At 54.1% G+C, this 24,107-nt stretch overlaps 2 protein-coding genes across 5 annotated transcripts; both read left to right on the plus strand.

Moving 5' to 3' along the window:
- The first annotated feature begins 1,979 nt into the window (after window positions 1-1,979).
- On the plus strand, window positions 1,980-10,391 carry LOC123814862 (dual specificity protein phosphatase 15). Its single transcript, XM_045832968.1, has 7 exons — window positions 1,980-2,217; window positions 2,968-3,001; window positions 4,523-4,605; window positions 6,553-6,602; window positions 7,590-7,664; window positions 8,797-8,968; window positions 9,860-10,391. The coding sequence occupies exons 1-7, from the start codon at window positions 2,197-2,199 to the stop codon at window positions 10,130-10,132; spliced, it is 708 nt and encodes a 235-aa protein (XP_045688924.1). The 5' UTR covers window positions 1,980-2,196; the 3' UTR covers window positions 10,133-10,391.
- A 2,802-nt stretch (window positions 10,392-13,193) lies between these two features.
- On the plus strand, window positions 13,194-23,412 carry LOC123814860 (interferon regulatory factor 4-like). Of its 4 annotated transcripts, none has more exons than XR_006785001.1 (8): window positions 13,194-13,528; window positions 19,108-19,297; window positions 19,608-19,705; window positions 20,504-20,615; window positions 20,727-20,792; window positions 21,526-21,900; window positions 22,562-22,660; window positions 22,904-23,412. XR_006785001.1 is itself a non-coding variant. In XM_045832963.1 (8 exons), exons 1-8 carry the CDS (start codon window positions 13,298-13,300, stop codon window positions 22,979-22,981), a joined length of 1,293 nt encoding a protein of 430 aa, XP_045688919.1. In that variant the 5' UTR covers window positions 13,194-13,297; the 3' UTR covers window positions 22,982-23,412. The 4 variants fall into 4 exon arrangements, 3 of the variants coding, with proteins under 3 accessions (XP_045688919.1, XP_045688921.1, XP_045688922.1); XM_045832963.1 differs by having other exon boundaries at window positions 22,518-22,660; XM_045832965.1 differs by having other exon boundaries at window positions 22,542-22,660.
- Window positions 23,413-24,107: the final 695 nt, after the last annotated feature.

Consider the following 24,107-nt stretch of genomic DNA (forward strand, 5'->3'; position numbering starts at 1 on the left):
AGTGATAGGAGCCAAGTAATGGACTTAGGATGTAAATCAAACGACATGGCTTCCCCAGTTAAATTTTCCCACTGGCTGTCTATTGTGCTGAAAAGAAAACCCTAAGCTCCCAACTATGGCCCTACATGGTCTTGCACACTCCACTCCCTCTCTCTGCTCAGCCTCGTTCTTTTCACCTCCCCTTGGCTTTCTCCCCTGCAGTTCACCGGGCTGTTTCCAAAGGCTAAACTTTCCCACCGCACAGCCTTTGCCTGACCTGTTCTTTCTGCTGGGAATATGGCCCCTTTTTAAGTGGCTGGCTCCTTCTGCTATGCCAGGTCTCAGCTTTAATGTCACCTATTTAGAGAGGTTCTTTCTTTCCCCCTTTTGTGTTCTTCATAGAAAATTGAGACTATGTGTAAATGCTCTATTTGTCTATTTGCTTTTTTGTTTGCCATCCCCCCTAGACCTGAAATGTCCAATCCGTAACTACCAGGCAGACATGGCTGTGAAGCCCAGTGCCTGGTCTGAAGTGACTGTGCTCCAGGTGTAAAATGCACACTACATTTTAAAGACTGCATACAATAAAAAAGATGTAAAATATGTCATTAATCATTTTTAAATATTGACTACATGTTGAAATAATATTTTGTATATATTGGGTTAAAATATGATGAACAACTTTATTCTTTCCACATTTCTAATGTGGCTGCTAAGAAATTTAAAATTACACATTTGACTCACATGATATTTCTAACAAGCAGTGCTATTCTGGACTGTTAGCCAACGAAGGCAGGAACTGTCTCCCGTATCTACCTCTGCGTTCCCAGTACCTACCATGTAATAGGTGCTCAGTGAGTATTTGTTGAATAACTTGGTTTTTATGAGAACTCTGGGCTGAGAGAGCTGAGACAGGCAGCCCCCACGCATGCTGTGAATTTGAGAAATAAACGCAAAAGGAGGGTTTTATTTTTCTCCAGTCACTGCATTTCCAACAGGTTCTGTCGACTCTCTGTCCTGCTCTGCACTGACATTCCCTTGCAGTCACCCACTGCTACAGATGGGGGCGGGCGGGGGCGCAGGGTAGGCTGGAGGAGCAAAGCCGGTTCAGCTGCTTTTGTTTCAGGATCACAGGATTTACTTTGCATTCTCCAGCTTTGGTTCTAGTAGCAGGAAGGGCTCAACACACTGAGATACACAGGGCAGCTGAGACCCCAAGGGTCACCCAGCAGGTCAGAGGGGAATAGGGGCTGGAAACTTTGTCTCCAGAATCACCTTCCAGGACTCTTGCCTCCAAATACATCCTGTTGTAATCTTTACTTCAGGGGACCCTTCCCCTCACCTCACATTTACCTCTGACTTCTTGGGGGCCTAAGGGCAGGTGTGCCTGCTCCCAGCAGAACAGACCCAAATGGCACCATCCACAGAGAGGTCAAAGCACATGGGAGGAAGTGACAGGAGGATGGCTGAATGGACGGACAGACTAATGAATGGATGGACTGAAGGCTGCGAGGACAGATGGCTGTGTGTGAGCGGGGAAGGGGCATGGTTGGTTGGTAGAGCAGGAGAGGGGATCGCAGAAGGAAGGAATTACCTACCCTCTTTTCTCATTTCAAACAGAATCTGGAGAACAGAGGACCCATAGCGATGCAAGTCCAGCCCCCTTCACATTTCTGCTACAAAACCGAGGCCAGAGGAACTGAGGTACTTTGCCCTAGGGCCCATAGGGAAGTCCAGGCACAGCCTGCACTGGGGTCTGGGTCCCTACGCCCCCAGCGGAAGGCTCTTTCCGCCCCCCACCCGCCCGAGCCTGACAGTGCCAGGGTGGGGGGAGGGCCCTCGCCCCCACCTCCGGAGGTATCGGCCCCACGAGGCCCCAACAAGCTGCCGTTGTCCCGCGGGCCCTGGGCCCGGCACACTGGGGCTTTGTCCAGCCCCCCGCTGCGACCCACGGGAGGGGCCCCCACATGACCGAAGGGGTAGGAGGAGCCTGCGGCTGTGGCGGTGGCGGCTCTACCATCATATCCCTCCGTGGCCTGGGGTCGGCGGGCTGTGACGGCGGCGGCGGCTAGGCAGGGCTGGGCGGGGCCGCGGACGCCAGGCCCCCTGTTCCCCTTCAGGCTGCCGGCGCCGGGCCTGGGCCATCAAGGCAGCTGTGACCCGAGAGTCTTCCCGGCTGCGAGCTGGGGCTGCGCCAGGACCCCAGCCCCTGGGATCATGGGGAATGGCATGACCAAGGTAGGTGGGCGGGGATCTCGCAGCCCGCACCTGCCCGCCCCCAGCCTGACCGCAGCGCCAGCCTCCCACCGGCTCGCTCTGCCCGCCTCTGACCTTCTGGCTGTCGCCGAGTCGCTGTGTGTCCCTATCTCTGTCTCCCTGCGACTCTGTCTGAGATCGTATCCTGCTGGGTGTCTCCTGGGGCTGCATCTCTCTCCAATTTCGTCTCCCTTTGTCTCGGTACATGTCCCTGTCCCTCTCTCCCTGGTCTCTGTCTCCCTCTCTGCCTGTTTCTCTGACTATTTCTCCCTGTGGCTCCCTGTCACTCCCAGAGTCTCTCTCTCTCTCACTCCCTTCCTCTCTCTCTGTCTCCCTTGTCTCTGACTCCACCGACTGTCCCCCTGGGGCTGTTTCTCCATTATTTCCCTCCTCGGCTCCTGCCTTCCTGCTCCCTCCTCAGAATTCCCCAACCCACCCAGGCAAGTCCAGCTCTCACCGACCCTCTCCCCTCTGCTCCCCCCACCCGACCCCCTAGGTCTTTGTGCCCTCCCTGCTCTTTCCTCTCACCCCTACCCAAGGTGGCCTCCCTGGGTGCCCCCTCGTGCCCGCCCAGCCCCTCTCACAGAATCCCGGCCCACCAGAGGGAGGATAGTGCTCCCTGAGTCCCGAGGTTCAGACACCCTTCATGCGATGGAGAAGGCAGTGGGCTCCAGCCGTCGGGTGGGAAGGGCTTGCTCCCCTACCCGGCTGACCCTGCCATCTCTCCTGTAGGTACTTCCTGGACTCTACCTCGGAAACTTCATTGGTGAGCACTGCCCACTCTGTCCCAAGGCCCTGGCACTCTGCCTGCCGCAGGCCTGTGTCCATCATTCATGCTCTGGCCCACGCACCTTGGAGGAGCTCAGGAATGGGGCTGGGGGCAGGGAAGTGGTGCCAGGCCGGGAGGGGGAAAGAGCTCATGAGGACAAAGGGGGACGTGGGTGGGGAAAGCATCTCCAGGGCAAAGGGCTCAGAACACTGGACACTGAGCAAGTCTGCATCTGCTCTGAGCCTCTTCCTGGTGGAGGTCTGTTTGGAGACGTTGCTTCTAGCTGGGGAGCTGGGGACCCTTCCCCCCACAACCTCCTCCTCAGAGGAGAAGTCCTGGAGACTGGACTCTACCCTAGAAACTTCACTGGTCAGCACTGCCTACTCTGTCCCCAAAGCCATGGCACTCTGCCTGTCCCGGGCCTGTGTTAAGAGACAGGCTGGTCAAGGGCTTATGGGACGCAAAGGTGAGAAAAGTCCCTTCCATCTGCAGAGCCAGAGAGAGCTTCAGGGAGGGAGGGGCATCTGGACCGGGACAGGGCTTCCCCATCCACCCTGTCCCTCATGGGCTTAGGTGCTCTATCCCGGCCCCTTCCTCCCTGCAGCTACCTCAGCAGCTCACACCACATTGATTTCTGAGTATTTGACTAAATAAGGTCTGAATTCCCATGAGGGCAGAAGTTGTCCCCATACCTCTATGCCCAGCCATGGCTGCACACAGTAAGCCCTCAGTAGATGGGTTGAATAAGAATGTGGACAAGTGGAGAGAGAGGGGAGATGTGTTATTTACTCTGATTATAAAAGGTCTGCACACACTGGAAATCCAGCCCCTAGAGATGGCCGCTAATAGCAGTGTGAGGCATACCCCTGGGTCATTTTTCATCTCTTTGTCAATACGGGTACAACATTTAAAACAAAAATGGAATGCTATTCTGCATGCTGTTCTGTTCCCTGTATTTCCTATTTAATAATATATTGCGGACATCCTTGCACGTCAGCACATAAGAGATCTTTTTAGTGGCTGCATAGTATTCAGGTATGAATATACCACTTTTTATTTAGCTCCCCTTGGATGGACATTTAGTTTGTTCCTGCTTTTAACTCTTCCTGATGTTTTTACTGTTGCAAGCAGCACTGTAGAGACTGCCGTCCTCCACACACAGCTCTCATGTGAGCTAATCCTTCTGCAGACAAGATTCCTAGAAGTAGAATTACTAGGTCAAGGATATGCCAGGGAAGGGTGTTTATGATGGAAAAAAATAGCATGGGAAGGTGGGGGAGATGCCGAGCTGTTACTCGAGGGTGCCTCAGAGGCAAGACTGAAGCCGAGGGGTGTGGCAGGACCTGTCGAGCTAGGTAGGAGCGGGAGGTGGCGAAGGTGCAGGGAGTGGCAGAAGTCCGCCAAGGTGGAGAGGGTGAGGTGAGGAGGAGGGTTGGGCAGGGAGTCCCGCCTCAGTTGCTCATCAGGAACACAAAAGTCACACCTGCCAGTTTGGCTCAAGCTCCCTGTCTCTTTCAGATGCCAAAGACCCGGATCAGCTGGGCCGGAACAAAATCACGCACATCATCTCCATCCATGAGTCACCCCAGCCTCTGCTGCAGGTACTCCTTACCCTCATCCCAGAGCTGGGCACTGATTGAGGCGGGGGGCTCCACACCCACCACGGCGCCCATTTATCATGTACCTACTATGTGCCAGGGCCTACACTGCCTTCCTGACCCGTGCTAACTCATTGGGTTGAACACTTGGCCTGTTGTACATTAGCACCCCTACTTGATCCCTATGTGGCAACTGAGACCCAGAGAGGTAAAGTAATTTGCCTAAGCTCACACATCTAGGAAGCTGAGGAGCTGGAATTTGTACGCAGGAGCTGTACAAGGAGCTGGCCCAAAGTGCCTCGCACGTGAGGCATGGAAAGGCTCCCATGTGGGCTTCCCACTGCCCAACTGAGCAGATGACCCCACGTGGATGATTCTGAACTCTAGGTCTTCCTGTGTGACCTGGGGCTGGGACTTCACCTCTCCGGGACTCTGATTCTTCAGCCCCATCTGCCCCGAGTATTATGGAGTCCCGGGAAAAAGGGAGTGAGGGTGTTTTGACCCAGAGGAGGAAAGCAGGAAATTCAGCCACAGGTGCTGGAGTCGAAAGGCTCGAGTTCACATCTTCACTACCTGAAGCCTTGGGCACAGGACTTCACCTCTCCGAGCCTCCGTGGCCCGATCTATAAAGGAAACTTTGTAATAGTACCGACCTCGCCGAGTTACTGAGAGCCACATCATAGGTGCTTAACAAATTACAACTGCTATAATACTAGGTTAATTATATCTTACCCCATAAACAGAGTTCCTTCCTCCTTACACAGCCTCTGTCACCCACTGAAGGGAAAGAGCTGTGGGTGGGAAAAGGCTCTGGAGATCTGAGATTCATACCAGGTTCTGCCATGGATTTGCTGTGTGACCTTGGGCAGGATCCTTCCCCTCTCTGGGCCTTAGTTTCTCTATGCGTCTGACTTGATGACTTCTAAGAGCAACCTCCAGTAATCTGTGTTTCTCAGTGTCATTCAAAGAAAAAAATTCCGGGTCAGTGGAGCCTGATTTTGCTGTAGAGAACAGACTCGTTTTGGAGTAATTGGAGTATGCAGTCACTAGATTGCATGGGGAAAGTTGTCGAGTCAGGAGTACACTTACTAATGAAATGACTGCTTGCAAAATGAACCCCTGCTCCAGCAGCCCTCCCCTAGTCTCACAAGCGCCTCTCTCGCTTCATACCTCAGTGACTTTACCAGCCAGGGTTTGATTATGCCATGCAAATGCAAGGCCAAGTGTGTTGCGAATGAAATTGCAAACCTTGCAAAATTATCTGGATTGAGCGACCTTGGGGAAAGTGACTTAGAGAAAGGCTGGACTCTCACAGGAAGCCATGAACAAATGGGGAGATCCCTCAGCCACTGGCTGTTGGTGGGCCAGGCACCTGAAAAGAGCCATTTGAATATCGAATGAGTTTGAGAGGTCCTTGAGAAAAGTGAGGAGGTTCTTGGAATGTGGGCAAAAATCATCTTTATTATCTCGCATGCAGATGAAGCAGGAAGGGAAGGACACTGGGGCAAGTTGGTTGGAAAAACTGACAATTCACTCCTTCATTATTTTAATAATTAGCACAAAGTTTACTATAACACAATTCATGAAGTGTGAACTTATTTTCATAATCTTTGTTTCTTTTTAAGGAAATAAAATCTGCCCTTCTTACTACATACTTTTGTAATCCTCATTTGGAGGGGAGTCACTTTAAGTGGCCCTTCCCTGGCTATGAAATGAAAGGCCCCTGCATAATTTTTATCAAGTTCTCAGAAGGTTCTAGAATCTGACTGATGGTCAGAGCTGGGAGGCCCTCAGATGGCATCTACTCTCTTTGAATAGAGAGGACAGTCGTGGCCCAGAGAGGAACAGGAACTGGTCTGGGGTCAGGCGGTGCTTGGGAACCCAGGCTGGGAAAAGGGGGGGCAAGCCAGTCCCCCTGCCCCACCGCCTGTGTGTGTTTTGTACTTTCAGGGCATAACCTACCTTCGCATCCCAGTGGCTGACACCCCTGAGGTACCCATGTAAGTTCCCTGGGATGGGCCGACAGATGGACAGACAGCTGCCTCTTGTGGTGGTGGGAGGGAGGATGGAAGGTGGTCTGAGGGGAGACAGAGAGGACTTGGGTCAGAAAACTGTCGTGGAACCCCAGCACAGACGGTCACCCAGCCCCAAGTCTGACTGTCTCAGCTACGGCTTTGCCTGTGCCCCTGACCAAGACCATTAACCTCCCAGAGCTGAGTCTCTTCTGCTGTGAATTGGAGAAAGTGCCCTGTCTCAAAGGATCAGCTGCACCAGCGGATTTGAAAAGGTCAAGCTCAGCTGGTTCCTGGCCTTGGAGTTAAGACATTTGGGTTCTGTCCAGGCTTTGCCATTTACTTGCTGTGTGACCTTGAACAAATCACTTCCCCTCTCTGAGAGGGAAAGCGGGCTCCATCGGTACCCAGGAGGCTTTGCTAGATCAGATGGTGTGGACTGAGTGAGGATCTAGGACTGGCCTGCGTGCAGTGGGGGCTCAGGACCTGGGGTTCTGGTTCATGTTAGCAGCAGTGCCTCCAGCCTGGGAGGGACCCAGACAAGACTCTCCTGCCCCTCGGGAATCTCGCTGTTAACCCCACTGCTGACCATTGGTGTCCCCAGATGCTCTGATTGCAGACCCCAGAGGAGGGGGACTCCTGTGTCTTCTCCCACCCATGTCCTTGAAATGTCAAGATCAAACACCCCGTGAAAATAGAGTCTACAGGACGCACTGGGAGGTGCTCCTTCTGCTGTAGTGGGATCTGCCATGATTGGCCCCTCTCACCACGCGAAGCGCCACCTTTATGGTTTCACACGCATCCCCACCTCATATAACACTACTGGCTCCTGCTCACGGCACGTGCTACTGACCTAAAGACCCCAGGGTCTTTGTCCTCCGTCTCTTGCCATCCCATAAATGGGGAAGGGGACAACTCCTAGGAGACAATCCCCCCCCCCAACCAGTGCTCCCTACCCTATTGCTTTCTTCTCAGCAAAAAGCACTTCAAAGAATGTGTCCACTTCATCCACTGTTGCCGCCTCAATGGGGGGAACTGCCTTGTGCACTGGTGAGTTAAGAGGGCAGTGGGGAGAAAGGAAGGCAGTGGCTGTCCTCCATCCTGAACACACACTCATGCCGTGGGGAAGGAGGAACCTGTGACAGATCTTGTCCAGCTGTCACAAGGGCCGACGATCCACCATTCACTTGAGAGAGACTGAGAGGGGGCTCAAATCAGGGCTCTGTCCCCTACCAGCTGTGTGGCCATAGCCAAAGAGCTGCTTCCCCCTGAGACTCCATGTCCACATCTGTAAAGTGGGGAAAACAATGCCGACATGCCAGGCTACTGGGAGGGTCAGGCGAAGTCATGCAGGTAGCCAAATACCCTCCGATATAGTTCTAGCTCTCCTCCCTTCCAAGCCTTTGAGGTGGTAGCACAGGGCAGTGGGGAGCCCCAGGCTGGGAGACGGGACCCTGAGTCTCCCCAGGAGCTCCTGGCGCAGTGGGTGTCATTCTTTTCATAGCTGCTCACTGAGCACGCCCCCAGCGCTGCAGCCCCAGCCGCAGGCCAGCCCCCTCCAGCCTTGTCTCTCCCCCGTCTGCTTCCTCTCCCTGCTCCGAGGGCACTGGCTGTCTTCCTGTTCTTCAGGTCCACCAGGTTCACACTTCATGGTCTTCCTCCACGCTGCCCAGAACCTTCTTTATTAATCCTTACCCCTCTTTCAAGACCCAGCTTGAGGTCACTTCCTTGAAAGCACCTTCCCTCACCCTCCCCAGCCCCCCCCACTAGATTATCCTGGCCCCTGAACTCACCCTCAAAGCAATTATCACCACATGCACTCATTTCCCTGGTTAGTGTCTGTCTCCCCTGACCATACTGTAAGTACCAGGATGACAGAGACTGTCTTTGTTTTACTTCCCACTCCATCCCCAGTATCTGGAAATAACAGATGATCGGGAAATGTGTGTTGACTGAATGAATTAAATGATGTTTCACTCGGGCCTCTAATGTGGGGGAGTGCCTGGGGGGTTCTCCAGGCCCAGGGAACAGAACGGGCAAAGGCCTGCAGGTGGGAAGACAGGTCCTGGCAGGTTCCTCGTGGTTGGGTTCAGGGGTCAAGGGCAGGAGAGCTGAAGTGGGGATGGGGGCGTGGAGGAGACTGGGCCTCACCTGAAGCTTGAGGGGTGGGGGGTGGCCCCAGCTTTGCAGGCATCTCCCGAAGCACCACGATCGTGACAGCCTATGTGATGACTGTGACCGGGCTAGGCTGGCGGGAAGTGCTTGAAGCCATCAAGTCCACCCGGCCCATCGCCAACCCCAACCCAGGCTTTAGGCAGCAGCTGGAAGAGTTTGGCTGGGGCAGCTCCCGGAAGGTAGGGGCTGGGGCAGGGGCCGGGGCAGGCACTGGGGCAGGGCGAGAGGCTTTTCTTTCCCCTCTTGGGCTGAGCACATATTGGAAAGAATTTAGCCTGTACTTCAGACCTGGTGGAATATTTCTCTGACGTCTCTAACTCATGGCCCTTGAGTTAATACAGCCCCTAGGTGTATTTTGTTTGGATAGCCAGATGTTTTCTTTACCTTTTTAATTTAGAATTTAAATGCCTTTGGGCCACACTATGGACCCTTCAGTTTGATTGGGCCCCAGAACTGCCTGCTCTGCCTGCCTGGAACCTGAAGGCATTTGAGCATCTGGCCCCTTGGGGGAGAAATGTCCATCTCCTACTCCATCCCTGCGTCCTTGATGAGGCCAAAGCAGTTTTTCCTCTTACGCCCACTGGGCAGGTGGCATATGGAGATGTCAGGACACAACAGGGGATGAGAGACAGAGAGACAAAGGGAGAAGCAGCAAGTGCAGACAGGCTCTTACCAGGTGGCAGGCTGATGCCCAGAGGCTTGTCTGCAAGGCTTTAGGAAAGAGGCAGGTGAGAAGGAAGCCCGTGTGAGCGGAGCTGCTGTGCAGGGGGAAGCGGTTCACGTGGTCTCCACTGTGGAGGCTGGGGGTTCGCTTCAGCAGGTTTGGAAGACAGAGCGTCAAAGGAAAATGGGTTCAGGGAAAGGGAAAGGGAAGGGACCCACGGCGGGGGGATGGGGGTGCTCCGTGAGGGGGATGGAAACTTAGAAGGGAGGCTAAGAGGATGTTGGGGAAGGGGAGGGGCTTAGAGAGGTGTGGAAAGCTCGCTGAAGGGCGGAAGTTCTGAGGACTGGGGAGGGGACCGGGCCGGCGGCTTGGCACCGATCCACGAACCCCTACACCCCCACCCCAGCTTCGCCGGCAGCTGGAGGAGCGCTTCGGAGAGAGCCCGTTTCGCGACGAGGAGGAGGTGCGCGCGCTGCTGCCACTGTGCAAGCGCTGCCGGCAGGGCTCTGCCGTCTCCGCCGCCTCCCCGGTGCCGCAGTCCTCAGCCTCGGAGGGAACGCTGCAGCGCCTGGTGCCGCGGACGCCCCGGGAAACCCACCGGCCGCTGCCGCTGCTGGCGCGCGTCAAGCAGACTTTCTCTTGCCTCCCGCGGTGTCTGTCCCGCAGAGGCGGCAAGTGAGGATCCCGCCCCTTTTCCTCCCGACTGGTCCCCTGCGAGGGGCCGACTGGGCCTCCCACGGCCTCCAGGAGGGCCCAGAGCCCGTGGGAGCCCCGCAGTGGCCTGATGCCTGCCCCTGTCCCCTATGCCGCCCTGCTTGTCTGCAGCAGTGTGTCCTCTGTCTGTGCGTCTCTGTTCTGTGTCCCGGCCAGGCTGCTGCAGCCATCTGGTGCCTTAGTCCTTGGGCTAGGAGCGGGGGCACCCGGGCCTCCCCTCTTAAAGTCGGTGGGAGTGGGTGGGTGGGGATTGGACGGGCCTGGAGGATATTAAAGAGACACAGAAGCTGCCTGTCTGACTGCCTCCCAAGTCTTATAGCAAAGGTGGGACAACAGGACTCTGCCAGGGGCCAGAAGCCTGCAGGAAACTGGGGTAGGAGGAGGCCTGCATCCCCTGGGGCCTGAGGAGCCGGCTGTCCTCCGGTAAACTGCAGCCCGCGGGCCTGAATTCCGAGTACCTCTCCGACACTCCCTGCCTCCCTCCCCGTTTTCCCCCAGGCCCTGGTCTTCTGAGTAGGCCCTCCTTCTCTCTGAATCCTATCTCCTCCCAGAGGCCCTCCTCCTCTCCAACGCCCCCCCCTGCCCTACTCAAAAATACTAACTGGTAAATGCCTCCCTCATGCTTGACCTTTTACACACCCGAGTTCACTTAATCCGGAGGCAGGCAGCTTGCCCACGGACACGCAACTGGGGTAGGGCAGGCCGGGTATGAACCTAGGCTGTTTGCGTGGCATGATGGTTGTTAAGAAGCAGCCCCTTCTGATCTTGGAGGTTACTGGAGAGGGGGATCCATCCCCAGCTAGTGGGAATGACCCTTCCCACCTAGAGTTTAAAGGCCAGGCAGCCCAGTAAAGCAGCAAACTGACTTCCAGGATGAACAGAGGTCATTGGAGCTGACTTTTCCTAGACTAAAATTAACCCAGAGTTGTGAGGGGTCTGAAATAGACATAATAATATAGCCACCTTCTTGGGGCTCTTATTAGGCTGCAAGCACTGTATTCAGGGCTGTGGGGGAGACCCAGATTCCAGCTCTGGGGTTAGAGGGACTGAGCAAATTACCTTTTCCTGCTGTCCAACCTCCCACTCCACATTCATTCAACAAACGTCCATCGAGTATCTACTGTGCACCAGGTATTGTGCTGGGCACTGGGAATACAGCAGGGAGCAAGACCTCTGCCCTGGTGCTGCTGATGTCCTCATGAGAAAGACACCAGACAGTCAGATAAACAAAAGTAAAAATAAAGCAGGGAGTGAGGGAGTGAACTGGTGTGCTATCTGGGGAGAAGCATTCTGGGTGGAGGCAACAGTAAGTGAAAGGTCCTGAGGGAGGACCCCATGTGAGAGCAAGATGGCTAGACTCATCAGAGTGCAGGGGATCTGTAGCAGTCCCGGCTAGCTTGTGGGGTCACCACCCACTGGGCTTACAATGCTGTTCTATTTCTGCCCGTGTCTTCCCCTACCTAAAAGCCTCCATGACCCCCGACATCAAGAGCACAAAACAAAGCACCTTGGTCTGATGCTGCAGGTCCTTTTTGATGCTCCACCTGCTTCCATCATTACTTTTACCACACTCCAACACAACAACAACCACAACAACAACAACAATAATATGCATTTACTGAGCGCTTGCTATGGGCCAGGTAATGTGCTAAGCATTTTACCTGCATCTCAGTGAATCCTCAAGCAACCCTGAGAAGTAGGTAACAGGTGTGGCAACTAAGGTTGGTGCCCAAAGTCACCGGCTAGCAAGTGGGGGGGGGGGCATGACTGGAATCCAGGCGATCTGGTCGTGGACCCCACCCTCCTAATTACTACAATTCCACCCCTTAGGGAAACGGAGGGTTTGTCTGACACACTGAAGACCTCTGCTTTGATGCAATTATTTTGTATTATTTAAATACTCTTGTATTTAATCATATGAAATGCTGTATGTCCCATGGGCACCCAATGAGCCTGGCTACGACTAGAAGTGTCAGAACTGGGTGACTGCTTGGGACATGGGGACAGAGGGCAGGGAGCATAATGCCCCCCTAATGCCCCCCTACACACACACAAGTACACATTAGGGACAGTGCTCCAGCCTCAGGTCAAAGCTGCTTGCTGTTGCAGAGGTGGTTTCTCTCTCAGAGCCTCAGCTGCTTCGTGTACACAGCAGGGGGTGGTGCAGTCTGAGCTACTTGACCTCTTTTAGATCACAAACCCCATGTAACCATGTAATGAAAGATACAAACTCTAGAAAAATGCATAGACATGAAAATTTGCACACACTTTCAGGGAAATCACAGGCCCATCAGCAATCCATGAGTTCCAGGTGTAGCTGTTGGGAGGCACTGCAGGGCACAGTTTAGGGTCTGGGCCCCTTGCGGCAGAGAGACCGGGGTTTGGATCCTGGCGCCCCCACCTATTAGCCCTGTGGCCGTGTTACAGGGCTTAACCTCTCTGAGCTTCAGTCTTCTTAACAATGAAGTAGGCAACTGTATTCATCTCACATGCTGTTGTGAGAACCAGTCCAGCCGCTGCAGGAAAGGCTCCAGCCAGGCCCAGCACTGTGGCGAGCCCCAATAAATGGGACTCCCGAGGTTTGAGGTAGTATTTCTCCCAGTATGATGGCCCATGGACCACCCGGATCAGAACTGCATGGGGAACTTGTTAAAATCTGCTTCTACAAGTCTGGAATGGAGGGTTTGCAATTCTGAGGGGATTTAGTTTGAGCAGAACTACACCTTCCAGCCTCTACAGTTCAGGTTCTGAGAAGGGACCACAAGTTTCTGGATGGCTGGGAAGAGTAGCAAACAGGTGCAGGGATGGGGCAGGGGACGCCTCCGCGGGCCTGGGGCCCGCAGGGTCCCGGCTGCGGCACACTTTACCCTTCAGTGGGTCTTGGCGGCCCACGGCAGCTCCAGCTGATCCCTGCAAGCTGCCCGACGCCCTCAGGGCCAGGCTGTACGGGGAGGGGCAAAAGGAAGGGGCCTCCCAGGAGAAGGGACAAAACGGAAAGTGAAACCTGCTCGGCCAGACTTTCGCTTTCGCCGCCTCCACGCGCCACTCAGGTGGCCCCGCGATCACCGGTTGCGCAGGGGTCCAATTGACCGCACGCCCCAGACCTGGCTCCTGGAGCACCGCGTCCCCAATGGCCGGCGACCCCTGGCGGAGGGAGGAAGGGAAGGTCCCCGGCGACAGCAGACCCACGGCGGGGGCCAGGGGTCCCCTGCGCCTCCGAGACTGGCTGGTGGCGCAGATCGAGAGCGGGCGCTACGCGGGGTTGCGCTGGGAGGACGAGGGCAAGACTCTCTTCCGCATCCCCTGGAAGCACGCAGCCAAGCAGGGTTACCAGGCGCAGCAGGACGCGGCGCTCTTCAGGGTAAGGGGGCGGGGACAGGGGGACCCCGGCCCGGGAGGGCTCTGGATGAGCACGGCCCCAGCGCCCAGAGCGGTAGACGCACTGGGTGACCTTGGGCCACTCGCTTAGCCCTTAGCCTCAGCCTTGTCTAGTGTTCTCGGTAGATGGAGACCCTCGGACACCCTCTTAAATCAGAATGACCGCAATAGCATGACCTGTACCGTCCCCACCTCTCGGGGGGCCTCTCCTCCGTCTCCGAAGGGGGAAATTAGATGCCACTGTGAGAACTCCCTGAACTTCCCACCCCCGAACCCTCGACCCAGCAGCTCGGGGGACATTTTCTGTGCTTCCCAATACCAGCCCTTCTCTGGGACTTGCCCCTGCAGGTCTGCACTCCCTTTCTTCAGTCATCATTAACCTCCTCCAGACTGGCTCCTTCCCATCGCATTTCAACTCCAGAACCTCTCCTGTGAGCAGTAAGGAACCAGCAACCAACCAACCATCTATCAGGCCACCTCCAGGCCACCCCAAACACCTCAGTGTCTCCAGCTCCGGGTCCTCAGGTCTCCCCTCTCCTGGACTGAGTCTCCTGGTCATCAACCCCTGCCCCTCCTCCTCCCTGAAACACACTCACTGGATTTCCAGAGTCTCTGCCTCCCACCCCACTCCCCGCCCTGCCCTCCCTTTTCCTCCTACCTTCGTGGCCTCTGCTTCTCAGCCTCCCACTCCTCTCCTGTTTGGGGGCTCTCAGCATCCACTGCTGGACCTCCCTCTTCATGTCCTGCTCTCCCCTTCCACAGGCTTAGCATGGGAGCCCCAAGCTGCTGGTCTCTCGGTCCCTAGGCCTCTCCAACTCAGCATGTCCTCATCAGCTCGCCCCTACAAGCATCTGTTTCCCAAAATGGAATATTGCACCATTGCCATCCAGACCCCAGAGCCAGGCGCCCGAACCCTGGCTGCTCCCCTCTCTTCCAGTCTCATCCGACTCTATTGCCAAGGCCTGCTGGCCCTTCCCACAGAACTCCCCTTCAATCCATCTTCTTGGACCCATTTTATAATCTTTCACCAGGACACCCACTGTGACTTCACTGAACTCCCTGCTTCCACCTGTCGCCCAGCTCTCCCTTCAGTCTTCCAAAGGGATCTTTCCAAATGTAAATCTTGCCTCACTAGTTCCCTACTCAGAATCCTTCCATGGCTCCTCAGCCATCTAGTGATAAAGTCCCAGCTACTTATCATGGCAGCCCCGCAGGAACTGCTCCTCCCTGGCCTCGTCTCTCCCCTCTCCCACCCCCTCCCCTCCCCGCTTGAGACCCACGCCTGGCAGTTCTTTCAGTTTCTAAATGTTTCATGGCTCTCTCACCATTGGACCTTTGCACATGTTCTTCCCTCTGCCTGGAACACCCCCTGCTGTCCACACTCACCTGGCCAGCTGCCCTCGTGCTCAGCATAAATGTTTCTTCCTCAAGAGAGCCTTCTCTGATACGTGCATTTAATGCATTTATGTGTGTTAATCCATCTATTAAGTTCCAACTCAGTGCTTCTTCCCATCCATCCCTTATTCCTTCTGCTTTCCCCACTGAAGCAATTTTCCCTATGAATTGTAAGTGCCTTGTACAACTTTGTTTTCGCCAGCTGCTTGAGGTGTTGACACCGAGTCTGGTGTCTGGCACACAGTAGGTGCTCAGTCGGTATTGAATAAGTGTTTGCATGGCCTGTCCCTTAAAACTTATGTGCTGTTCAGAAAACAGACTCTGTGGGCGGGCCCTCTGTTCTGGCTAATTTGGCTGTTCCTCAACCCACCGCTGATGCACACATGTGACTCCTGGCTTGTGATTCCTGGTGCCCAAATCCCAGGGGACAAAGCTTGGCTTTTGGGGACATTCGTGATCCAGATTCAGTCGTCATTAGCTTCCTCTAAACTGGCTCCTTCCCATCACTTTTACGCTGCAGAATCCCTCCTGGAGTACCTGTGTGTCTCCTCCCTCAATTCCCCTCCCCCTCCCTCCACCACATACAGTCAGTTAACCCTCCTTGTCTGTGGATTCCTTACTTGCAAATTCACTCACTTGCTGAAATCTGTAATCCCCAAATCAGTACCCAGAGCACTTTGGGGGCCATCCACAGACACGCGTGGGAGAGTGAGAAGTCTGAGTCACGGGCCGCGCACGTTCCCAGCTGAGGTTGAACAGGTGACGCTCTGCCTTCCTGTTTCCGCTCTCATCCCACACACAGATGTCCTTTTCTCGGCCTCTTGAGTGCCACATTTTAAACGCCTTTGGGCTTTTTGTTGGTGATTTTACAATGTAAAACGGCCCCAAGCCTGTGTAGTGCCGAAGTGCTGTCCAGGGCTCTTCCGCACAAGAAGCCCGTGATGTGCCTGACGGAGAAAATACAGGGTGGGCAAAAGTAGGTTTGTAATTGTTTGGATGGACAATGATGCAACGGGCAGTGAATACAAGAATAAACTCTGTGTTTCGTGTACTTACAACTGTGGGCCTACTTTTGCCCACCCCCCCACCTCCCTGCCCTGAACATGTGTCGGATAAGCTGCGTTCAGGCATCAGTGACAGTTTTCTCAGCCAGGAACCAACAGTTTATATCAAAGACGGCATCCTGCAGAAATGCACATAAAATAAATTTATGTATTGATCAGTTGATGGAAATGTTGTAAACAGAGATTCGTAGAAATCTAGCTGTGTGTTTTCCCTAGTGGTTCGATACTCACTAATTGGGGGTTTGTGTGGACTTTATAGAACATAACTACCGCAGGTAATGAGACTCTACTGTACACATGACCTTAGACACACACGCACCGCCAGGCCTTTGCTCAAGCTGTTTCCGCTGCCAGGAAATGTCGCTCCACCTGGCAACTTCCCGGTTTATTCCAGATACTCAGTGAGCATCTCCTGTGTGCCAGGCACCACTCTAAGTGCTTGGGGACACAGCAGTGAACCAAACCGAGATCCCTCTCTCGTTACGGGAATCGCACCCTCTACCCTGTGGCCGGGTTACCACTGGGTGAGAGCACCCTTATTGTACTAAGTGCTAAGCACTTTACATAGACCACTCATCTCACACCTGCCACAGCCACGTGAGGTTAGGAATCACTGGCACTGTTCAGAGACAACAGAATCGAGCCTTAAAGGTCTCAGCACTGGCAAGTGGCCCCAACATAGGAATGTGCCTCTTTGCTCTGGTGTCCACGCTTCCCACTAGATCTGGAATTTCTGAGGGCAATGACTGAGCACGTGATTCATTTGTGAAACCCCCACTCCCAGCCCTGAACTCGATCAATGCAAGCAATATATCTCCTTTGACTCCTGGCCTTCCTTGAATATATCCATCTCTTCCCACCTCAGGACCTTTGCACTTGCTTTTCCTTCTACCCTGAACACCCTCCCCCAGCTCTTTGTCAGCATTATTCTTTGCATTCGGGCTTCAGCTCAAATGCCACTTCTTCCAAGAGGCCATTTCTGATCACCTTCTCTAAAGTAGCCCCTCGTCTGTGTTTATTTAGACCTGTTGCCGCAAGCCATTCTATCATGTTCAATGACTATTCTGAGTGTGTATGCTTTATGGCAAGTGAGCATTGCTGTTTTGTGTGTATTCTTACCTAATGCACATTATATTGTATTGTAGACCTCATTCCGTGGCTCATCACTCATGGTCAAACTTTGGATATCTATTCTTGTCCTCTGTACATTTAATTTGTTGCTCCTGGATGCTTCTAGATGCTGCATAGACTCCATAGCGGATGTCCATTACACACACACACCCACCCACTTTTCTGGGGAGGGACATGAGTTTGTCTTCCGGCACTTCGAGTCTCGCCCTGGTTCCCTCATAAGCCTCTGTGAGAATTCCTTTTGAACTGGAATTTGTTTACACTTAGTTCAACTAGGCATGCCAGATGACCATCCAGAAGCCCTGCACCCATCCCCCACGTACCAACCATGCCCACATCCCAGCCACCTGCTGGCATTATCCAGCTGCTAGAGTGTGCCAGCTCACAAGTGCTATCTCTATGTTTATTTGCATTTCTCTGGCACTAATGAATTTTTTATTTTTTAAAAAAGATTTTATTTACTTATTTTTAGAGAGAGGGAAAGGGAGGGAGAAAGAAAAGGAGAGAAACATTGATGGATGAGAGATACATCCACTGGTTGCCTCTCACATGCCCCAACTGGGGACCTGGCCTGCAACCCAGGCATGTGCCCTGAGTGGGAATCGAATCAGCGACCTTTCAGTTCGGACATGGGCGCTCAATCCACTGAGCCACACCAGCCAGGGTCTAATGAATTTAAGGACTTATATGCTCGTGGGCTTATGGTTCCCTTTTCTGTAAACCACTCATTCTTGGCCTCTGGTGAGAATGTTTTATTCACGGGATGCTCTCTGTTCCTTGTTGACTTGCAGAAGTCTGTTCCAGATCTTAGCCCCTTGCTGACTTCAGACATTGTAAACTCATTTTTTTTGTCTTATAGTCCATGCCTTTGAAGTTTTGTTTCCAAGCATTCTCTGCCCCTAGAAGATTTTCTCCCACATTATCTTCTATTAATTTCACAGTTTCACCTCTTATTTTTAGTTTTTTAATCACCTGGAGTCCATTTTTTGTATGTGGCAATAGGTAGGAATTTAGTTTTATGGTTCTCCAGACAAAAAAACACCACCATTATTTTATATCCCATCATCCTATTTGTTTTTTATTTCTCACAATCCATAGTTTGAAACATAGCTATTACCACTGAGCGGTTTGCAGCTGCCTTCTCCCATCCGCCGTGATTCCGTGGGAGCAAGGACAGCGTCTGCCTTGTTCCCCAGCCAGTGCCTAACTGGAACCTGGCACATCGTAGGAGCACAGGGAATGTTGGGTTGGCCAAAAAGTACATTAATTTTTTCCTGTAAAATAAAAGACACATTTTTCATCTTCACCAATAATTTCATTGAGTTGGATATTTTGAATATGTCGGCTATCTCCCACTATTGGCTTCTAGTGGGCAGAGGCCAGGGGTGCTGCTAAACGTCTCCCAATGCGTAAGACAGCCCCACGGCAAAGAACTATTTGGCCAAAATGCCAATAAGTACCAATAAACTTTGCAAACCACTTTTGACACATTCGATCAGTCACAGCAACCTTCTCCATACACTGCCCAAATCTTCTTTTGCGTTTCAGTTGCATTTTTACCTTTCTTCAAATAATAACACATAATACCCTGAAAGTGTTGTGGATTTCCTTCTATTTTCAATATTTAAATGACTGCACAAAAATTCACCAATTTTGATAATTTTTTTAAATGCACACTGATATGACAGCTGTTGCAATATAATCTAACAAAATTGTTTCAAATGAAATTAAAGACAACTAAGTGCTACCAGAGCCATCTTATGGAAAAAAACTATATGAACTCTTTGGCCAACCTGATACAAATATGTGTACAATGTGAAGGGAGGAGAGAGGAAGGGATGGAGACACGGAGGGCCAGAGGGACAGAGGGAGATAGGGAAGGGTGGGAGGCACGGCAGGCCCTCATCCTTCGGTGTAACACCAGTCCCCCACCCCAGGCTATTCCTCCCCAAGTACCCTTGCTCATCCCTAGGCCTGGGCCATATACAAGGGCAAGCACCTGGAGGGCACTGACAAGGAGGACCCCTCCACTTGGAAGACTCGGCTTCGCTGCGCTCTCAACAAGAGTGCCGACTTCTGTGAGGTGCGTGAGCGCAGCCAGCTGGACATCTCCAACCCCTACAAGGTCTACCGGCTCGCATCCGACGGTGCCCATGGCCCAGGTATCATCCTGCCCCCGGAGGTGGTGGCCAACGACGGCTCTCTGGGCGATAAGCACCTCACTTTGCACATCTGTAAAATGGGAAATGGTTGACTTATTAAGCCTAAACTCATGGGCAGGTAAACATAGAAGAACCCTTAGACCATCCAGTTAATCTTCGCATTTGAAAAGGAGAAAACCAAGGCCCAGAGAGAGGTGGGTCTTGTGTGAGATCCTGCAGCGAGCTGGGGTACTCTTGTCTGGGATCAGCGCAGTTGAGGGGCTTCCCCCGGGGGCCCAGGAAACAACAGGCTATCTCTTACTCCATCCAGTTGCCAGGGCTTGTTCTTCCTCTGCAGAGAAGGGCACTTCCCAGAGCCAGCGGGAGCCCCCTCGAGAAGTGACGGAGCCAGCCTGCAGGACAGACCGGGTCAGTGCACCTCGCCAGGCCTTTGTGGCCTTGCCAGCTGAGTCACCTCTTCCCCAAACCACACTCTCTGTGGTCTCCAGCACACGTTCTCATCCCCTCCACCCCTACCCCTCCTACTCATCCCTGCCATCAGTTTCAGTTGCATCATTCCATTCACTTTGCCTCCCTCCCTGTTCCCATCACCTCCATCGTTGTCAGCTCCATTACTCTGCATCAACCCTCTTTTCTCCAAATTCACCCCCTGCCCCCATCATCATCGGGTCCATCACTCTGTCCCCCGTCACCCCATGAGACCCAGTTCTACCTCTGTGTTCCCTTCACCTTCATCACCTTTAGCTCTCTTACTGTGGCCATCGACGCCATCGTCTCCCTCTCCACCTCCATCGCTGTCTGTATCACCTGTGCTATTTCCACAGCATCGCCTCTCCCCCATCATCTGTGCTTCATTACTCTGTCCCCATCCCCCCATTAGTCTGGTCCCTTCCACTGTTCCTAGTAGCCCCACCAACATCCACTCTATCACTCCCTCCTCTCTCTATCACTTCTGTTCCCCATCTCCCCATTCACTCCTAACATCCTTTTCGCTATCACGGCGAGCTTCATCTCTGACCTCATCACTTCCAACAACCCTATCAACTCTCTTTTTACCTCTGTCGGGAGAGGGGTCTTGAACTCTGAAACTTCAAAGTCCCTGTCAACCCCAACTGGCTATTAGCCTGCCCAGACTTCCCTCTACCCTAGGGCCCATAGTCTTGGAACTCCTCTCCCACCCTCACAACCCTCTCTCCTGATGCTCAGGTTGGCTCCGGATCCGCCACAGAGGATGAAGACAAGGAGAAGCCCCTCAGGCTGGCCCAGCAGGGCTCATCGCCACCAGCCGCCCTGCTCCCAGGCCCTTTGGCTGATCACAGTAAGTATTGGGTCTCCTCACCCACTCCTGCCCCCTCCCCTCCCTGGCCTCCTCCAAGACCTTGATCTAGGGGTCAAGGGTGAGATGGTACCTGACTGCCTCCTCCCCCAGGATACCAGGCACAGCACCCTGTACACACCTGGAGTCCTGTGCCCTCTGAGGCCTTCAGCAACCCAGGTAAGGAACCTGAAGGCTCCCCACTCGGATCACTATACAGAACAGGGAAGGCCCGGGGTTGGAGCCGGCTAGCCTGTCTCCCACGCAAAGCACCCAGCCTGGACTCCCAATAACAGCAGCCAACTCTTGTTGCGGGCTTAGTTTGTTCCAGGCATTCTTCTAAGCTCTCCCCACAGTCCTGAGAGATTGACCCTGCCATCACCCCATTTTACAGGTGCAGAGACCTGACACGGAGGTTTAGAACCTTGCCCAAAATCACACAGCTAGTAACCTGGGAAATTACTAAGAGGTCACAGCTCTGAAGTGTCAGTGAGAGATTAGAATCCCAGGGCCTGGCTGCAAAACCCACAGCTTTCATCACTGAGCATGCTGCTGGCTCCTCCCCTGGGAGGCTGCTGTTCTGCTGCTATTGTTCTTTCCACCAGCATTAAAATATTTGCTGGGAGGAGCCTTCTAAAGTACCAGAAGTTGGGGCTGCGAGGGCCTCAGTGTGGTGCCCTCATTGTACAGATGGCCCAGACCCTAAGATTTGAAACTCAACTATCAGTTCATTTCTACTGGAAGCTGCAATGATTTACCACCACCAAAATTATAATCACTTATCGGGAGGAACCGCCAAAATCTCCTGAGGTGGGGGCCGGGAGGATCTCAGGGTCCCCTGCCCTGTTATGGGGGATAGGTGGGAGCTGGCGCCACCAACGCCCGGCGTGCGCCTCTTCTCCGGCCTCCTCAGATTGCTGGCTGCACGTGCGACTATTCTACGGCGCGGAGCTGGTGCGCGAAGCCACCGCGCGCGCGGCGGAGGGCTGCCGACTGAGCCCGCGGGCAGCGGTCCCCTCCGCTGCGGAGCGCCTGCTGGGGCCGCCGCCGCGCATCGCGCAGGTTCGTTTCCCGGAGCCGCCGCCCGGAGCCCGCGTGCTGCGGCGCCTGCTGCCGCACTTGGAGCGCGGCGTGCTGCTGTGGGTGGCGCCCGAGGGCGTGTTCGCCAAGCGCCTGTGCCAGGGCCGCGTGTACTGGCGCGGCCCGCTTGCCCCGCACCGCGAGCAGCCCAACAAACTGGAGCGCGAGCGCACCTGCCAGCTGCTCGACACGCGCCGCTTCCTCGCAGGTAAGATTAAGAAGATGGGGCTGCTGGTGGCTCAGGGCAGAGTGGCTGGACACAAGGGTGGGCAAAAGGAAATGCGCAGAGAAGAGAGAGCACAGAAGCTGTGGGAGCAGGGGAATGGGCTTATGGGTGCTGGGCATGGGGTGGGCACGGAACCAAAGGACATGGCACAGAGGCACCGTGAGTGGGAGCACGGGCCTCAAGAGGCTGGGGACAGATGTTGTCACAAACATACAGGAGGCATGGGCAAGGAGCAGGCTGGGGACGTTGGGTACGGGGCATGGGCGTGAGCACATGCATAGGACTTGGTCACGTGTGATCCTTCCTCATAGGGTGCTGAGCATAGGGCGGGCAACAGGGGCCCGGGATACAAGATAGGCATACGTGAGTGGCAGTGAGCATGGGGCGGGCATAAAGGCAAGGCAGCAAGCGAGCATAAGGGCGCAGGGTACGGGGCGTGAGCTCTGGAAGTGAGCGCAGATGTGGGAGATGAGACAGGTGTAGGGGTGTGGACCTGGGCATCGGTCATGGGGTACAGAGTGGAGATGTGGGCTTACAGCCTGTGGGCATGGGGCAGGGCACAAGGTGGGTGCCAGGTGGGACGCCCCATCTTGGCCCAGCCCCTACAGTCTCAGCGCCCGTAGAATTGCGGGCCCACCTGCAGGATGGTCGCCCGGAGCCTGAGTACCAGATCCGACTGTGCTTCGGTGAGGAGTACCCAGGTCCCCCGGACCAGCCCCAGGAGCGGCTCGTCATGGCCCACGTGAGTCACCTCCTCGCTCCAGTGGGGAACCACACCCTTCAGTCCCCTCCTCACAGCCCCTCACCACTCCCTCTAGTCCCAGCTCCATGCCTGACCTGCTACATGACCTCTGATCTGTAATGACCCTGCATGTAAAGTCCCTGTGAGGAGGGGGCTGTCACTAGGGCTGTGACTTCCCACGAGAACACAGGGGATAGTTAAGGGAGAAAGTTGTCTCCTCGCCCCGCCTTCTGTCTCCCACAGGTGGAGCCCGTCTTTGCCAGAGAGCTCCTGCTACACTCGAGGCACCGCAGCCACAGAGCCCTGGCGGCTGGTCCCTAGCCTACATATCTGATGGCATCACTCCCTTGATGACGCAGTGGAGTCATGGAGTCAACCCTAAGCAGCCACTTCCTCCTCTCGTACCCTCTAAAGGCAGCCCCCCACATGGCATGGGCGCACCCCAGCTCTGCACAAACTGAGCCAGTGGACTTGCCCACATGGGTTGGGACGGGGGAAGCTGATCGTGGCCTTCAACCTCTGAGCCGAGGAGACGCAGCCCTGGAACGTGGTTCACAGATTGCCGGGCCGAAGCTGGGTCTGGGGCGTCAGGCGGAAACTGAACTCAATCTTGAGATTCCTGAAATAGAAATTAGGGCAGAAGAAACAAGACTTCATCTGTTGATTGAGAACCCAACATGCCTACAGTGGTTTATCTAAAGCTGACCTTACCTGTGATTATAAGCTTTGCTTAAAACCGAATTTACCAATAAGTAGATCCTCCGAGTTGTTTAGAGTGGGACCTTTGAGGGGCTCTGAGTTTCCTGATCCTTCCTCCTACCTGCCACTTGGGGCGTCTGGTGCCCCATCTCTCTCCTTTCTGGGTGTGTGTGGGCGGAGGAGATCCCCCTAACAGAGGACTTTGCCTGAACCCGGGACTTGGGATGCTAACCACTGAACCACCAGCACCAGTAGTTACTTTCTTTGGAGAAACTGAGGCAGGCCCCCAAACAGAGCCCTAAGGCAGAAGCCAAAGTGGAGACCAGGAGTCCAGCCCCTCCCCAAGCCCCTTCAAACTCTGCAAACTGTAAATTGAAGGAAATTCTTGAGGATTGGGGGCGAGCCCCTCGGCCAGGAAGACAGCTGACCCCGCCTTGTCAGTCGGTCACTGCTTTCCGCCCCAGATGTCAGACCATTTTCCCTTTTCTGGTTTCTGACTTCTTAGGGCTCCTTTTACAGATGGCAGCACAAGACATCTTTTTCAGTGATACATTAATAAGCCACTTTTAGGGGGAGAAGCTATGATTCAGGAAAGGACAGAAGTCAATCACATCACTATTTTTCTAATTCATTCAACAGATGTTGATGGGGCACCTGTTTCCAGGCCAATGCTGGACATGGGATAGAACAAAACAGCATGGTCTCTACTCTCTTAGGGTTCACGGCCTGTTTTCCAGGGGGCCCCGGT

The sequence above is a fragment of the Phyllostomus hastatus genome, unplaced genomic scaffold, assembly GCF_019186645.2.
Source record: "Phyllostomus hastatus isolate PE091 unplaced genomic scaffold, TTU_PhHast_1.1 phas_contig_17, whole genome shotgun sequence".
In the NCBI taxonomy this organism is placed as follows: domain Eukaryota; kingdom Metazoa; phylum Chordata; class Mammalia; order Chiroptera; family Phyllostomidae; genus Phyllostomus; species Phyllostomus hastatus.

Coding starts and splice junctions, on each gene's coding strand:
- LOC123814862 (XM_045832968.1), top strand. CDS start 2,197: ATGGGGAATGGCATGACCAAG. Junction 2,218..2,967: donor TGGGGAATGGCATGACCAAG/GTAGGTGGGCGG, acceptor TCTCTCCTGTAG/GTACTTCCTGGACTCTACCT. Junction 6,603..7,589: donor GACACCCCTGAGGTACCCAT/GTAAGTTCCCTG, acceptor CTTTCTTCTCAG/CAAAAAGCACTTCAAAGAAT.
- LOC123814860 (XM_045832963.1), top strand. CDS start 13,298: ATGGCCGGCGACCCCTGGCGGAGGGAGGAAGGGAAGGTCCCCGGCGAC. Junction 20,616..20,726: donor AGGCCCTTTGGCTGATCACA/GTAAGTATTGGG, acceptor CTCCTCCCCCAG/GATACCAGGCACAGCACCCT. Junction 21,901..22,517: donor CACGCGCCGCTTCCTCGCAG/GTAAGATTAAGA, acceptor ATCTTGGCCCAG/CCCCTACAGTCTCAGCGCCC.